General features: G+C 55.6%; 2 protein-coding genes across 4 annotated transcripts in view; one reads left to right on the top strand and one right to left on the bottom strand.

Moving 5' to 3' along the window:
* Selenoo (selenoprotein O) lies at positions 1-10,649 on the top strand. Its single transcript, XM_020181424.2, has 9 exons — positions 1-554; positions 3,588-3,791; positions 5,002-5,188; positions 6,557-6,687; positions 7,191-7,468; positions 8,858-9,008; positions 9,621-9,806; positions 9,907-10,063; positions 10,146-10,649. The coding sequence occupies exons 1-9, from the start codon at positions 1-3 to the stop codon at positions 10,308-10,310; spliced, it is 2,013 nt and encodes a 670-aa protein (XP_020037013.2). The 3' UTR covers positions 10,311-10,649.
* The window catches only part of Tubgcp6 (tubulin gamma complex component 6), a 22,707-nt gene continuing 15,068 nt past the window's right edge, over positions 9,359-16,997 (bottom strand). Inside the window, exons 11-26 of one of the 3 annotated variants that reach the window (XM_020181395.2) lie at positions 16,442-16,523; positions 16,260-16,348; positions 16,067-16,182; positions 14,840-14,978; positions 14,484-14,558; positions 13,062-14,325; positions 12,833-12,891; positions 12,532-12,688; positions 12,275-12,443; positions 12,049-12,190; positions 11,693-11,887; positions 11,485-11,617; positions 11,201-11,414; positions 10,922-11,121; positions 10,711-10,818; positions 9,359-9,792 (exon numbers count right to left, since the gene is read on the bottom strand). In XM_020181395.2, the coding sequence (XP_020036984.2) occupies positions 10,727-10,818; positions 10,922-11,121; positions 11,201-11,414; positions 11,485-11,617; positions 11,693-11,887; positions 12,049-12,190; positions 12,275-12,443; positions 12,532-12,688; positions 12,833-12,891; positions 13,062-14,325; positions 14,484-14,558; positions 14,840-14,978; positions 16,067-16,182; positions 16,260-16,348; positions 16,442-16,523 (3,126 nt within the window). In that variant the 3' untranslated portion in view covers positions 9,359-9,792; positions 10,711-10,726. Of the gene's footprint in view, positions 9,793-10,710; positions 10,819-10,921; positions 11,122-11,200; positions 11,415-11,441; positions 11,618-11,692; positions 11,888-12,048; positions 12,191-12,274; positions 12,444-12,531; positions 12,689-12,832; positions 12,892-13,061; positions 14,326-14,483; positions 14,559-14,839; positions 14,979-16,066; positions 16,183-16,259; positions 16,349-16,441; positions 16,524-16,997 lie in introns of those variants that run through there. The other 2 variants (XR_002213456.2, XM_074084750.1) reach the window with 2 other exon arrangements.

Genomic DNA, 16,997 nt, shown 5'->3' on the forward strand with positions numbered 1-16,997 from the left:
ATGGCCTCGTTCAAGGCCTCGCTTGGTGCGTTGCTTACGGTTGGCAGTGCCCGGCCGCGGCTGTACGGCCTCCCGCTTCGGTCTTCCGCGCTCTGCTCCGCCTGGGCCGCCGCCATGGAGCCTGCGCCGCGCTGGCTGGCGGGGTTGCGCTTCGACAACCGCGCCCTGCGCGAGCTGCCGGTGGAGACGCCGCCGCCCGGGCCCGACGGTGCCCATTCCGCGCCGCGGCCGGTGCCCGGCGCCTGCTTCAGCCGGGTGCGTCCCTCCCCGCTGCGGGGGCCGCGCCTCGTGGCACTGTCGGGGCCCGCGCTGGCGCTGCTGGGGCTGGACGCCACCGCGCCCGAGGCCGAGGCGGAGGCCGCGCTCTTCTTCAGCGGCAACGCGCTGCTGCCGGGCGCCGAGCCGGCCGCGCACTGCTACTGCGGACACCAGTTCGGCCAGTTCGCGGGGCAGCTGGGCGATGGCGCCGCCATGTACCTGGGCGAGGTGTGCACGGCGACCGGCGAGCGCTGGGAGCTGCAGCTCAAGGGCGCCGGCCCCACGCCCTTCTCCAGGTGCGGGGCTCGGGGAGGTGCACCCGGGATGGCGGACATGAGGGTGCTCGGAGCGCTTTTCTTCCTGTTCGGGGCCAGCCTGGAAGAGTCTCGTGGAAGGGTGGGACGTGGAGGGAGCGTCGTGCAAAGGGACGGCAGAGAAGCCGCGCCGGGGAAGTACCGTGTGGCCAGAGAGAGCGAGCGGGAGGCTCGGGTCGGGCTCCCCGGTGACGGGCACGGCTTGGGGATCCAGCAACGTCCTCTGTCAGGTAGTTGTCCAGGCTCTCCATGCTGTTCTCTTAAACACGCCAGGGACTTTGCACCCAGTTTCACACATGACGCTGAGGCTACCAGCCCTGGGGCTGGGGACAAGGGCTCAGAGGTGGGATGATGGATGGGCCGACATCCAGGCACCTGTTCTCTAAATGCTACCTGGGCTGTCTGCTTCTCCAAGACGCGCAGCATCCGCGTGTTCCTTCAGAGGCCCCCTGCGCCCCCAACCTGCCCCTTGGGGAACTCTGGGAGGGACATTCGCTCTTAAAGCCCACCCTCCCTGGGGCCAGTACCCTCCACCCCTCACCCGCCACCCCAGTCAGCCCTTCCTGATCCCCACTGAAGAGGGCAGTGTTTGGATTCTGTGGGAGGCACATGGTTCCAAGATGGGCCTGGGTCTAGATCCAGACAGCAGGCCCCAGGAGCTCTTCGCAACACCATCCTGCCTCCTGTGTACTGGCAGCATTTATGTCTCCGTTGCTGTTTTTTACTACCTGGTTCATATACTTGTCCATATTCTTTCAGTGCTGTTGAATGACTGAAAAATACATGTAAGCTGGCATTTTGTGGTCATTCTGAATTCATATCTCTCTTCCCTTTTCCTTCCAGCCCCTAACATGTCCACCATCCCCTGCCAGGCTCCATCTGGTCTGGATCTCCTAGGCCAGATCCTCAAAATAATGGGTGCTTCATCAACCCTCAGTCTCCAAGCCTCTCAGCTCTGTCTGCCAAGTTTATTGAGCCCCACCTGGCATCCACTCCACTATCCCCCAGCAACCTGCTTGGAGGTGTCTGCCCCTTGGACGATGGACAGACAGACTCTCAGCCTGGAGCCTGCTCGTTCTGTGAACGTCCTTAAGCTTCATCTTTTCATTTTGATTTTTTTTCACCAATTATAAAAATGAGCCTTGTGAGAATAATGTACCGTTTGAAAATGCTTTATTTTTATTTTGTGGTTCTTATGTGCTAGGCAAACACTCTACCACTGAGCTCTCTCTCTCCAGCCACAGAAGATTGAGGTTTTTAGTCAGTGTTTCCAGACACAAGGTCTCCTAGAATACTGTTCCTTTAAGAGGACAGGGGTCCTTAAGCCCTTGCTCAGGCCCACCTTTCCCCTATGTCCTTGACCTCAACACTTCTCCAAGATTTGAGACTCAGGGCCAGGCTTGCTGGATTCCTGAGCTGTGGTTTTAGGGGTGAGCAAGTAGCTTCTTGCCCCTGCCTACTGCAGCTGCTGAGGCTTCAGGACAGGACTGTCCTGGCAGACTCTTGTCTACAGCTGGGCCCTTGTCCTCGTGCAAATCAGCCTGCCTTCTGCCCAGGACAAGGTTCACAAAAGAATTCAGAACTGTAGGATGACTGCACAGCGAAGGCCTGGGAGGGCTTTTCTGCTCACAGGGCTCACAGGACACATTGCTTGTTGTCAGGATCATTTTTCCCATGTTCCAGGTCAACATGAATGCTTCTGGCTTCTGCTTAAACACATGAAATCTGGCTGAGCTAAAGAGCAGTTCTTTTGGCCAGGAAGGGGTGCAGTGACGTTGGAGACATGTTACCTCTGCCAGTCAGACCCTAGCAGTGTTCCTGGCACAGTCTGGCAGGAGGCAAGCAGAGGGAGCTGAGACTGAGGCAGCCCAGGATGGGTTCAGTCACCCTTCAGGGTGCGTGGGTTGACTGTCCTGAGACACAGGTGAGGGCAGAAGGTCCAGGTCCATCTAACAACACAAGGGTCACCACATTGACATCTATGGCTGCAGGTGCGCCTGGGCCCCTCTCAGCCAGGTGTCCAGAGAGACGGAGGGTTTTGTTTTGTTTTGTTTCCTGTGAGAGGACTTTCTAAATTGCCACAGTTGCCTTCCTGCCCCAGGGAGTGCTGGACGCTGCTGCAGCCCTGCCCAGGCACAGAGGCCAGATCAGGGACATAGCCCAAGACTCACACTGTTTAGGGTCTTTAGAGGTCAGGATGTACAGGTGGCCCCTGCCCCATGCTGCCAACATTTTTCCCTTGTGCTCTGCTTTTAAAACAAGAGGAGTCTTAGTGTGTGAGAAAAAGAGAAGCACAGACCTGCACAAGACCATCAGTGTCGTTCTCCTCAGCTTGTCCCCAGGCCATGTCTGATGGCATGGCCCCTCCCACAGCAGATGTGGCTGTGCACAGTTTTGTTTCCTGTGAGTCTTCAGCATGCACCATGTGTCCAAAGCTGTTTCTCCCAGCACTGCCCACTGCCCTTGCTTGGGCCTTGGTGTCTGCCCTTGGGTTGGGGCCAAACACACACAACCCCTCATCTCTAAGAGCTGAGCAGCAAGCCACGTTGGTGAGCAGCACTTTTGTACCTACTTTCTCATGGATTCTTGGTCTTTACTGCAAATAGTGCTGGTGTGTATGTGTACATTATTCTAAGAGTAATTTTGTAAACACATGAAAATACCTGCAGGTTTGAGAGTGTGCTTGGAGCTAGGGACTGGGCCCAATTGTGCAGCTGCCACACCTGGGGGGGTGTAAATGTCAGAGTCCTCTGAAATGGACTTAGTGTGTGTGTGTTATTGGGACTTGAACTCAGGGCCTTCACGTTGAGCCATTCCACCAGCCCTATTTTTATGAAGGGTTTTTTAAGATGGAGTCTCACGAAGTATTTGCCTGGGCTGACTTCATACCATGATCCTCCTGATCAAGTAGCTGGGATTACAGGTGTGAGCCAGTGGTGCCTGGCTGAAATGGACTTTAACACGAGTGTTGAACCCCTGCCTGACCAGCTCAGTGGCCTCTCTATTTGATTTCAGACAGGCTGATGGTCGCAAAGTCCTACGGTCAAGCATCCGAGAGTTCCTGTGCAGCGAAGCCATGTTCCACCTGGGAATCCCCACCACGCGGGCCGGGGCCTGTGTCACGTCTGAGTCCACAGTGGTGCGCGACGTGTTCTATGATGGTAATCCAAAATATGAAAAATGCACGGTTGTGTTGCGTATAGCTCCCACTTTTATAAGGTAATGCTGGGGTGTGTCAGGTCTGTCTGCACACGCTTGCTTGTAGAGTCCTGAGAGACCCATGCTCTTGTGGCCAAAATGTTGAGTAGGGCACATGAATGAGAGATAGCACCTGGCTGTGGTCAGGACCCAGCCTCTGGCCTTTCAAAAAGTCCAGCTTGTCAGCAGAGTAGATGCTTCATGCCTACTGGGAGGGATTGCAGTGCGGAGACTCCTGTCGTGTTCTGGGTTGGGCTTCCGTCCTGTGTGTGGATAAGTATGCCAGCCCCTCCCTGAGAGGTGACCTGGGAGAAGGGACTGCAGAGGCAGAAGGCTTTGGGAAGGTTCAGGGACAGCTGTACCTGGGAGTTTATGACAGGAGCTACTGACAACTGACCGAGGAACAGGCCTCATTTAGCATCATCATAAATAAATGTGCTATTCTATCTCGTGTGCTCTGGTCCTTGTGGTCTTCCTTCTCAGTGACCCAGATGCTCATTAGCTGAGTTCTTTTTGTTACTTCCATCTGGCATCCAGCAATTTTAGGGCTGATTACCTGAACTAGAGCTGCAAGGAGGCAGCTAGTAGGGTGATTTTGTGGTTTTCCTATTGTGCAGGCCTAGGCTGACCAGTGTCCTAATGACCACCAGCCACTTGCACATCAGGCTGTTTTGGTCTCTGGCTTTTTCTGACCTCTGTGGGGATGACATTTGCATAGAGGCCATTCTGCAATGTTCACAGCATCCCTGACTTCTGCCCACTAGTTGCCAGTAGCAACCCGTTATGACAACCAAAATGTTTCCAGACATGTTTGGTGTCCCTGTGGGACAGACTCCCAGTTAAGAACTATTCCTGACCCGTGCAGATACCGTGTCTGTGGTAGAGTTGACCCTACTTGTCCCCACCAGGGCATGGTATGTGGTGTGCTCACAGCTCTGTGGAGTCAGGGTTGGGGGAGGAAGGAGACAGCTGTGGCCATTTCTTGTCTTTGTGTGCTTCCTGCTTGCGCTGTGGGAATGGACTGGCTTGCTGGCAGTTGGCCCGAGTGAGCGGTGTCTGCATCCGTCATTCAGAGCCTTACTGTACTTTGCTGGGTGCTAGCTTTATGTAACCAGGGTGCTCTTCTGCTGTAGGGCTACAAAGTCTGGTAGCCATGGGTTCTTTCTTTTTTCTTTTTCTCACAAGGGACTGGGCCTGTCTGATCTGTTGAACTGTGGGATCTTCCTCCCAGGTTTGGATCCTTTGAGATTTTTAAGCCCACTGACGAGCACACAGGACGTGCAGGCCCCAGTGTGGGGCGAAATGACATCCGAGTCCAGATGCTCGACTATGTGATCAGCTCTTTCTACCCTGAAATCCAGGCCACCCACGCGAGCAACAGCGACCGTGTGCAGAGGAGTGCTGCCTTCTTCCGGGAAGTAGGTAGAGGCCATACAGTGGTCTTCCCCGTAGCCAGGGGCTCAGAGCAGCACATGCTGCTAAACACAGTCACTTCGGCAAGTGTCCCTGCCTTTCTGCCTGCATCATCTCCTCCTGCTCCCAGGCCCTCTCACCCCTTATGTCCTTATGGGCTGGGCAGCCAGTGAACACATTGGCCAGGCTTTGACCTTAGAAATGGAGGCATTTTGATGCAGTGGCCTTGCTGGGCACACCTGCAGGGGTCAGAGAGGCCCAACCAGTGGGGAGCATCAGAGAGGACTGGAGTGGGCAGAAGCACTAATGTGCTGATATCTCCTGTGCAGGTCAGAGCTGGTGGTGGCCCCAACCCAGCACACCCTGGAGTACCCACTTAGTGTCTTGATTTGAGAGAAATGTGGGCTTCCCTGGCTGGGGCTTGAGTCCACCTTAGCAGTATCAGACGTGGCCCCTTCCCACACCACAGACAATACACATGTCCACTTGTAATCTGATGGCGTCCTTATCACAGGGCATTCAGAATGGAGTGGGGTGGGGTGGGGTGGGGTGGGGTAGGCCTCATCTGGCCCCGTGTAGTGGGCATAGAAAGGAGAAAGAGTCAGGCTAGGTCAGGGTACTGGGAGGAGAGGGCACAGGGACTTCTCTAAGAGGGATTAGATCACTGAGGGACTGACTGCAGCCAGGGCAGGTGCAGACCTATTTGCCATGTGGCTTTGAACTGGAGCACCTGCAGGTCAGCAGCAGAGCAGCTGGTCAGCAGAAATAGCCACCATGTAGGTTCCTGGCTAGGACACATTAATCCTCAGTTCCCACTTGGTCTTACACAAACACAGTTGGGTGGTCTGATTAGCTTACTCCATCCAGTAACCCTCAGTCATTCCATCAGTGAAGCCCGATTCCTGGGAGCATCCTCAGCCTGAGCAGGGGCAAGGCACAGGCAGTCTGACTCGATGAGGAGCTTGGTGTAAAGCTGAGGGCAGCCTCTTTGGTTAGGGCATTGGGTGAGCAGCAGGATTGGTTGCCAGGCCCTGGCACCCAACATGGAGATGGCAAAACAGTTTGCAGAGCATAGCAGCCTGGACCCGGGCAGGTCCAGTGTGATACTTCCTTTTCTGTTCCCACGAGGTCTTCCTCCTGAGCCTCAGTCAGGGTTGCCTGGTTTTGCTGGCTTAGGTAAAAACCCAAACTGGTGAGCATATAATAGGTATGTGGTATGCACGGAAGCTAGGACCCACACATATCAACTCACCCAAAGCACAAAGAGGAGCAAGGAGGGTAGGAGGGGGCTGGACTCACTCTGGGGTAGGTAAGGGCAGGTGGGAGTGGATGGGGCACCAGGGAGGGAGCAACCAGCACCTGTCCTGCCCCAGGTGACACGGCGAACAGCCCAGATGGTGGCCGAGTGGCAGTGTGTCGGCTTTTGCCATGGTGTGCTCAACACTGACAACATGAGCATTGTGGGGCTGACCATTGACTACGGGCCCTTCGGCTTCCTGGACAGGTGAGGGGCCTAGGGCTGTGGGTGGGTGGGCCTCCTCAGCCTGCTGCCCATGCAGGGACTGGCCTGACAAGGATGGATACCAACAGCTCAGGGGTTACAGTGGTGCAGGAGCAGGGAGCAGCTGGCATGTGTGCTGCTTGGATACATCTTTTTCAGTGTTCAGTTCTAAGCAATGCCTGGTCAGCCATTCCTGGAAGCAGAAATCCCCTGGAGGGCTTTTGTCAAAGAAGCCTGAGCTATCTCAGCATTTTAGAATTGGTCCCTCCTCTGCTGGGCTGAAGATGGAGCGTGGGGGTGGGAGCAGGTGGTGATGGGGAGGGCTACAACTACCCCCCTCTCCCCCACCGAATCTCTCTGTACTCGAAGTAGCGCTGATTGTGTGTAGGCAGAAGTGTACTCCAGGGTCTTTGACTTGAACCCACAGGGACTCCTTGACCCTCTTCCCAAGCGGTCTGCCCTGTGTGCTCCCTTTGACAACACTGGGCTCTCACCCTGTGTGGCAGGTATGACCCTGACCATGTGTGCAATGCCTCTGACAATGCCGGGCGCTACACATACAGCAAGCAGCCTGAGGTGTGCAAGTGGAACCTGCAGAAGCTGGCAGAGGCTCTGGAGCCCGAGCTGCCCCATGCAGTGGGTGAGGCCATCCTGGCTGAGGAGTTTGATGCTGAGTTCGAAAGGCACTACCTGCAGAAGATGCGCAAGAAGCTGGGCCTCATGCAGGTGGAGCAGGAAGATAGGGCGCTGGTGGCCAGGCTCCTGGAGACCATGCAGCTGACTGGTGAGCCACACAACCGTCAGTGCGGGTAGATAGATGGCTTGCCTTTTAGCCATTTCTAAGTGTGCAGCCATCCATTGTCTTCTCAAACCGAAACTGTCCCCTCTACACACTAACACCCCAGCCACCTCCACCTGGCACCCACCATTGTGCCTTCTATCTGAATTTGAGTACTCTAGGGAGGGACCTCAAATTAGGGAAATTGCACAGGAAATTGTCCTTTTATGACTGGTCTATCATCTATCTAGCATAAGGTCCTGCCCATAAATTCCTCCATGTTACTTTAATGTCGAGTGATATCCCATTGTGTGGACGGACCCTGCTTGGTTAGCCAACACTGCACTTGAGCTGTTTTCACTTAGCCTATCGTACATAGTGTGGCTTTGAAAGTGAGTGTACAGACGTCCACTTAGACCCCACTCTCAGTTTGGGTCTGCAGTTAGTGGGAATGTTGAATCACTGCTTAACGTACCTGGTGGCTCTGGCTACAACTTCCAGTACTGTGTTGAGTAGAAGTGCTAATGTGGGCATTCTTGTCTTGGTCTTGGAGCTTTCAGTCTTTCACCATTAAGGATGGTGTGGGCTGTTCTGGTGACACTGGGGTTTGAACTCAGGGCCTCGTGATTGCTAGGCAGACACTATGCCACTTGAGCCATACCTGCCATCATTTTTCGTCTTACATTCTGAATAAAGCATCTTGCACTTTCTGTCTGGGGCTGGCCTCAGACTGCAATCATCTCATCTAGCTGGGATTATGATCCACCATACCCAGCTTGTTTGTTGAGATGGGGTCTTTTTGCCCAGGAAGGTCTGTCACCATAGTCTTCCTGATCTCTGTCTCCCAAGTAGCTGGGATTATAGATGTGCCTTCTGTATTAGCTTTTGCCTAAGCCTGTTTTGTCTGGCATCTGTATGGCCACCGCAGCCTCTTTAGGTCACTGTTTGCTTCCCTCCACTTTCAACCTGTTTGCAAAAGCAAGTGTCTGTCTGTCTTATAGACGGTGTGGAGCCAGATCATGTCTTTTTCCATTCTGCCAACTTACCATGCCTGGCTTCTCATTTTATGTTAGTGTTTTTATATAAAAATAGGGATTGCATGGTTCCATGTGACCACAAGTGACTAACAAACAGGTTGAGGGTCACAACAAACAGTGAATGTGCCAAGTGGCCCAGGTAGGCACTGTGACCACCAGAGCAGCAGTGAGGACTAAGTGTCAGTCTCCAATCCTTCTTGGTGTCAACCTCTCCTACAGATGACCTGCAAAGTAACAGGGACTGGTGGCAGATGGGTGGTGGCTGAGGCATGGGGCTGGTGATGAGGGTCAGCACTCATGGGTGGGAAGTCCTAGGCCCAGCGCCTGCCTCCCAGCACCTAAGCAGATCGCATTCCAGGTGCTGACTTCACAAACACCTTCTATATGCTGAGCTCCTTCCCAGTGGAGCAACAGGCACCAGGCCTGGCAGAGTTCCTGACCTCGCTGACCTCACAGTGTGCCTCCCTGGAGGAGCTGAGGCTTGCCCTCCGACCCCAGATGGATCCCCGGTGGGTAGTGTCTGGGAATTTGTTTTCAGAAGGGGTGCTGCAGAAGGAGCTAGTGTGTGTTGCGGGGGAGGGGTCCTGAGGGTGGGGCAGACAGATCCTGTCTCTGTAGTGTTGGTCACAAAGAAGTCAGGGATGCTGACATGGGGGTGGCTGGGCACAGAACGGTTATGGGTTGGGGTGGGCTTCCCAAAATAGCTTTGGTTTACCAAGACCTGTGGCTTTCAGGTCCCCTGCCTTCTCTCGTTGTATCCCATAGGCTGAGCGGGCTGTGCTGAGTGCTGCCCACACTCAGATGAGACAAGGAAAGTGGTAGTAGCTGACACTGTCAAATTAAAAAAATCACAGGCTGGTCACACAGAAATGAATTTAGTGGGAAATGAGTGGCCCTCCTATAAGCACTAAACACTGGAGGCTAGAGACTGTCCAAAAGAAAAGTGACTGGCGTTTGGCTGGGATATAGGTGGAGACACCATAGAGCAGACGGTGTCTCTGTCCCCAGCTGACCTGCAGCATCTGCCTGGATTGCTGCCCACCTGAACAAGCCTCACAGCAGGGCAGGGTACACCCACCGCTGCTCCTGGCTGAGGTGCTGTCTGTATCGCCTCTCCACAGACAGCTTTCCATGATGTTGATGCTGGCCCAGACGAACCCACAGCTCTTTGCACTCATCGGTACCCAGGCGAACGTCACAAAGGAGTTGGAGCGCATGGAACAGCAATCACGGCTAGAGCAGCTGAACCCTGCCGAGCTCCGGAGGAGGAACAGTGACCACTGGGCTGCCTGGCTACAAGAATACAGGTGAGTTGCATACAAGGTCACTGGTGCCGGCTGCAGATGGCCCTGACTGGGGGCAGGGGGGCTGTTCCTGCTGGGAAAGACCACTAGGATGTGATTCCAGAGCTCGGCTGGACAAGGACAGGGAGAGTGTTGGTGACACCACTGCCTGGCAGGCTGAGCATGTGCGCATCATGCGCGCCCACAACCCCAAGTATGTCCTGAGGAACTACATCGCGCAGAATGCCATTGAGGCTGCTGAGAAGGGAGACTTCTCAGAGGTAAGTAAGTAAGTGTGCACCTGTCTCTGCTCCATCCCCGGAGAGGGCCGGCCCCAGATGCCCTCACCTAGCTCTTCCTCAGGTGCAGCGTGTGCTGAAGCTGCTGGAATCTCCTTACCACAGCGAGGGGGAGGCTGCTGAGGGCCCCGAGCCCACAGGCCCTGAAGGGGAGGCTGGTGAGCAGCGCTCCTACAGCAGCAGGCCCCCCATGTGGGCGGTGGGTCTCTGTGTGACGTGATCCTCATAGTGGCCTCGGTGACCCCCCATGTACTTGGAGTCTTCCGAGGCCCCCAAGTGCTGCTGAGGTGCCGAGACAAGCCGGGCTGCCCTCCAGGCTGTCTCTCTATGGTGGCAGAGATGTCCAGTCAGGACCTGACCCCTCTCTGTCTGACGCCAACTTGGTAGCACTGCCCTAGCCCAGCACTCAACTTGCCCCAGCACCAGCTGCTTTATGTGAGAACAATGCAGAGTGCCAGGCCCTTAGTGGCTCTGGAAGCCCTCATGTCCATTTTGCCTCAGGGACTGGGCCCAGCCCTTGCTGAGTTGTGTTTCCTAAGCCTCTAAATAAAGCCGCAGCTTTCTCACACCTGTCTTTTTGGTCTCTTGGCTCTGACCCCAGCCCTTGCCCAGCCCGACAGTGACTGTACCTTGGTCCCGTCGGCCTCAGGAGTCCTGGTAGTAGCTGTTGAAGTTGATCCGCAGCAGGAAGTCCTCCAGGTGGGGCTGGTAGCCACGGTTCACCAGCTTGGTCACCACTAGGGGGCAGCAGGCTCTTAGGCTCTGCCACACCCTCCATCAGGCCACCCCCAGGTCTGTCCTGTCCTGTCCTGTCCTGTCCTGTCCTGTGGGCGGACTCACCTTTGAAGAGGAAGCGGGAATAGTACTTAAAGGTGTTGTACGACTGCTGCATGAGGGCAAAGTTGGGGTGCTCAGCGCCCTGGGGGCCACTGGCCGGGACCCAGGCCTGAGAGATGAGCTGACTGCGGAACTTAAGCACCAGGCTGAAAACACTGTGGATGATGTTCATGACTGGCGCTGCCTTCTCTGTCAGCAGGCCCCTAGGGGAGGAAGGGGCTGCTGGTGGGCTGCCCGAACTGGCCACAGGGCACAGCCAGGCCCAAGCACCCCACACCTCACCTAAAGACAGCCTTGTGCAGATATTCAGCGTGGGCACGCTGGATCTCCTCAAGGTCGCCCACCGTAGCCAGCCGGGCCCTGAACTCACACCAGCTGACATGTAGGATCTGGTTGGCAATGTAGCCCTGGATAACCTTCACAAAGTGCTGCATCTCATGCTTGAACAGCTGCAGCTGGCGGAACTGCACGGAGCCTGCCGTGTGACTCACCAGGGCTGGTGGGGGGCAGAGGGTGAGCCGCGGCCTTGAGCCAAGCAGGGGTGGGCAGGCTCGGCCAGGACTCACCTGTGCGCTTGAGGTGGAAGCAGACATCTTTCAGCGTCCACATCATGAGCTTCAGCTGCAGCAGAAAGGAGAAGATGCCACTGTACTTGCTCAGGCAGCTCTCGGTGATGACGATGTTGAGGGGCCAGTCAACCTGCTTGGAAAGCTCCACTCAGCACCTGCCCCCACAGAACAGGCCCCCACACACCCATAGCAGGATGCTGCTGACCTTGTACCTGAGCTCCAGGCAGCTCAGCACGTCTGGGGCGTTGGGGGCAAACACCTCAGGGAGGTACTTGAGAGCAAAGGACAGGTTGGTGGCATGTGGTGTGTCCCCATGGAGACTGTACTGCAGCGCCTTGCTCAGGATGCAGTTGAGGACCAGTGGGTTGAGCAGCTCCCCAGGTGTCTGCCCTGCCCCAAGCTGAGAAAAGGGAGGGATGTCCAAGGAGTCCAGACATGAGACTGTCACCACAGGCTCTGCTCAAGCAGCTCTGCTACCCATGCTGCCAGGGGCTATGCAGTGTCCAGCAGCGGATCTATACCCTAGGCCAGCCCCACCCCAACCGTCAAGGAGAGGATCACCTTCTCAAAGAGCAGGTCACTAAGGGACTGAGCAAACTCCCCATCCTCCATCAGCAGGAAGTGCCGCAATGCCTCAAAGTGTGCCTCCAGGTGCAGCTCCACGAAGAAGTAGTCAACTGCAGCTTTGTTCACCAAGGAGACACTGGGTGGAGGGAGGGGGCCTGGAGTCAAGATGGTGGACAGAACAGGGCAGATGGGTACAGCTGGGCAGACAAGTGGCACTCACTGGGCAGCCAGTGGTGCCATGAGGGAGCGTTTCATGAGCACAGGCAGCGTCAGCAGCTCACTCAGCTGCACCACAGTCTCGTCCACAGCAGACTGGATCTGGGGATCCACAGGAAAGGCAAAGGCCCGGGGAAGAACATGGTTTACCAGGTGGGCAACAGGAGGCTCTGCTGTAGAGAACAAAACAGACTTGTTGCGGCTTGGGGACACACAGGCCTAGAGCTCCCCTTGCCTGCCCACTGTGGTTGGTCTACTCACACATAGACTCATAGCTGTCTGGGTACTGCTCCAGATGGTACATCCTGGCAAGTCCTGCCAGGTAGGCCTGCTCCTCGTCCTGGCGCTGGGCCTCAGCCTCTGCGTCTGCATCTACCACCTCACCAGGGCCTGGGCTGCTTGGAGCAGCTGTGCCTTCCTGAGAAAAGGCCAACCTCAACAAACCACCTCCCCACCCAACACACTGCTCCACTCCACCACCATTTGAACCACCACCCCATCCAGCAGAAAGGCCATTTCCACTCTGCATGCTCCCAAGCCCCCAAGCCGCATCTACCCTGACCTGTGAGTTTGTAGGCCAACTTGGAGAGAAATCGTCAGTGTCCCCACTCCTCCCTTGGCCTGAATGGACACAAATGGGTATCAGGGCTGAGTGCCTGCCCAGGCAGTCCTTCCATGACCCACCCCCGTGTCCTGACAAACAAGGAGCCCCAAGGGCAGCTCCACACACTCCACCTCCCAGGTTCTGTGGGCAGCACAGCCCCACCCTGACCACTGGCTGCCCCTCTGACCTGGCCCTTTGGGAATGCTGTCTCCCAGGGTGCTGGACTCAGCCTTAGCAGGGGCCTTGGTCAGAAGGCTGCCCTCTGTATTGCCTGGGCCTGGGGTGCAAAGGGTAGGCTCCATGTCTGCAGGTTCATGTTCCAGAGCAGGGCTCTGTGCTTCAAGACTGAGGCCTGACTGGGACATGTGGCCAGGGAGACTCTGGTGGGGGCTGGGCGGGCTGAGCTCGGCTTCTGATGAAGGTACCTCAGGAATCACCGGTGACTGAGAGATGTGCCCACGGGCATTCTGTTGTGGCTGAGAAGGAGCCACATCTAACGTATTCTCCCCAACTCTGATGCTGCCATCTGACACGTGTCCGTGGATGTTCCACCGTGGCCGAGAAGGAGCCACGGGCACGTCTGACACATTCTGCCCAACCCTGATGCTGGCATCTGACACGTGTCCGTGGATGTTCCACCGTGGCCGAGGAGCCACGGGCACGTCTGACACATTCTGCCCAACCCTGATGCTGGCATCTGACACGTGTCCGTGGATGTTCCACCGTGGCCGAGGAGCCACGGGCACGTCTGACACATTCTGCCCAACCCTGATGCTGGCATCTGACACGTGTCCGTGGATGTTCCACCGTGGTCTGCAGGGAGCCATTCCAGAAGCACAGCCCTCTATGGGAAGAGCAGCCCCTGACAGGTGCCCAAGGAGCTGCTCCATGGGCTGGCTGCATCCGTCCTCAGGAGTGATGTGCCTGAGTGGGTGTGGGTGAGGCAGAGCCATCTTTGTGTCATGGACATCTAGCTTCATGTGTGCATCCCCCCATGGCTGCTCCTCATTGCCCAGGCTGCCTTCAACAGCCTGGAAGGGCCCTAGTGAAGGCAAGTTGGCCACAGCTGGCCTCAGGATGGTACTGAAATCATACTCTGGCTGGGCAGGCTGGATGCCAGCTGCTGTGGGTACCTCCCCAGGCATCACAGGGGGCAGGTCTGAGTAGATGGTCTGTAGTGCTTCCTCCAGGGGTGGGGCCCCACCATCCAGCACAGCCTGCTCAGCCTCCAAGTCCGTGGGCAGGAAGCCTGTGATGCTGAGGCCAGCAGACAATGATCCAACTCCCTCCACCTGCCCAGCCCCTGGGCCACCAGCCCCCACTGCTAGAGACTCGAGGTGCTGTGGTGCTGGTGCACTCAAAATGCTTGGGCTGTGGGCTGAGTGCTGTTCTGTAGGCTCTGAATCACAGCTACCACCTCTTCCTGGGTGCTCTGGGCCCAGAGATGTAACCTGAAACACACATTGGACGCAGTCTGGGTCTCATTTCCTTCCACCCATCTAACCCTGTGTCCCTGCAACCATGGCCAATACCAAGTACCAAGGGACATGGGAACACAATCAGGCCCGGCATTCAGCACAGATCCCTAGATCCTGCTGCAGCCTCTCACCTGGGAGCATGTGCCTGGGAAGACACTCAGTGGCTCCTCGGGCTGGCCAGCCTCAGCCGTGTCTTGTAGCAACCCCTAAAATTTAAGTCAGAACAAGAGGAAGCTGCTTCACAGTGATCAGCAGAGCTGGCTCCTAGCCCAGCCCCGCTGCCACATGGCACCCACACCTGTCACACAAAAGCCATCAGCCCTGATGCCCATGTGCACTGAGTCAGGGCTTGAATGACTGAGCCACAGCAAGTGCTCGTCAAGCATCAGCTCCTCACCATCTGCAAACCGGTGACAACTCCACAGGCACACTGGTTTGTGTGCAATTCCAGGAGCCCAGGAAGAACTGCCACCTATACCCGTGATACCTGAATGAGCTTCTGATCTTCTAGGAGAAAACGAAGCCGTGCATTTTCCAAACGGTGCCTCTGTATCTTCCACAGTGCCTTTTGCTCTCGACGAGCTGCCTCAGCAGACAGCGTACTATAATGGTCAACCAGTGCCTGCCTGAAGTCATACCCAGAGAGGACACAATATACAAGGAGCAGTTTTCCCAGTGGGCACTCTCCCCAGGTCCTAGCCCTCCATCTTCCCCACAGAAGGCTTAGAGGGTAGCCAGAGGCCCTAACTGCCCACCAGACTGGGAGACCCTCTGCCCAAACGAGACTTGGCAAATGTCTTTTGGACAAACACCAGGAAACCCACAAGACCTGACACTAGGGGATAGCAGGGAGCTGAGGCCCCAGTGCTGAGAACTGGGGCCTCACTTCCTAAGCTGCACAGCAGGTTATGTCCCCATCCTGCAGGTTCAAACCCCAGAAAACTGAAGGCTAACAAAAGACCACAGAGCCAAACCAACACAAACCCAGTGATTGAGCCTCCCACTGGCAGGCAGCTGGACACAAACTTGCACTGATCATCTCCAATTTGGCTGCTCCAGGATACAGATAGCCTTTCTTCATGGTTTTCTTCTCATGTAAACAGTGTATGTTCTTGCACATGGGCCCACACAGCCAGCACATGCATGAGGCATATCCCTCATGTAAACAGCATCTAAGGCTGCCAAGCAGTAAGTGACCAGCTCCTCCCTTCAAAGACTTCCACTAAAACACTGAACTCCCACTTTACAGGAAAAGCTAATGACACCATGAGGAGACAGACCCTCAAGAATTATACTAGACAAATGACCTCTCTCTCTGTTGGGCCAACAACAAGTTGAAAATAAACAGGAGCTATTTAAGATAAACAAGTAGACAGAGTCGGGACACTAAAGACACCATATGGACCTTGCCTGGACCCCAGTACGTGCAGACCAACCACAAGACACCCTAGGGCAGCTGAGGACATCTAAGCATGGCTAAAAGGCCCTAACCCTGAGTCCCAAGAAGCATCCTTGTCCATCACGCTAGTCTTTCAACCTTGACATACACCTACAATTTTCCAGATTAAAAAGCAAAATAATGGGCTGGGAATCAGTGGTACAGTGCTTGCCTGGTAACCTCAAGGCCCTGAGTTTGATCCTCAGAAAAAAAAAAAGTAGCCGTCCTTAAGATTAAAGCCACACTATGACACTATGTGGCCCTGCACAGCCTCACCTGGCCTTCTTCTCCAGCTCCTCCTCCAGGGCCTTCAGCCTCTTCTCCCGATCACGGAGCTCTCGGGCATAGCTAAAGTCATCATCCAGCTCCTCCTGTCTGGCAGCCAGGCGTCGCTACACAACACACAGAGTTTTGTTCACTAAATCAAGACTCCAAGGGCCAGAACCACCCAGGGGCCTGGCCCACCCACCTCCTGGTCCTTCACAAACTGTTCCTTCAGCCGTTGAAACTGCTCTCGCTTCCGAGCGTCCAAGGCCGTCTGTTCAGACATCTGCCGGTCTATATTGGGAGGGTGAAAGGCACACACAGTTCTGACTAACACCAGCAGTGGTCCCCAGAAGTGCAGAAGGGAAGATCTGCATCCATGCTTACCACTTAGCTCACTTAGGACTCTGGATGCTGCTTCCCGGGCATGGACAATTAATTCTTGTTTTGCAATTTCCATACGTAATTCCTAAAAAAGACAACAGGCAAGCTGTCCTAATTCTGTCCCCTCACCTGGGATGGCGTAAAGTGGGGCTGGCTGCCTAGAACATTGTGCTGTTAACTGTTAACATCCACACCTTCAACACCTACACAGGTATTCTACTTGAAACTGAAGTGGGTACTGGGTGAGGAAGGGGAGACTTGTCTCAGGGCAGTGACAAAGGAGTCCAGGCATCTGAATGGAGTTGACGTGCTCTGAGATCTGAGCCATCTGAGGCTGAGGCCCTAGACTGTGTGCCCACATAGGGGGAGACTAAAGGACTCAAAAAGGGGTTTCCCAGCTCAGCCTCCAGGGTCTACCCCTGCCTGAATTCTCCCTGCTGTCCACTGTGCAACAGGCCAGGAAGGGTTTCCCTGGGATTGGCACTGGCCCATCACTGATCCCCCTCCTAACATACACTGGAGAATTGTGGCCCTGCTCCCAGGCACACCCATCACTTCT

The sequence above is a fragment of the Castor canadensis genome, chromosome 8 (assembly GCF_047511655.1).
Source record: "Castor canadensis chromosome 8, mCasCan1.hap1v2, whole genome shotgun sequence".
Lineage (NCBI taxonomy): Eukaryota > Metazoa > Chordata > Mammalia > Rodentia > Castoridae > Castor > Castor canadensis.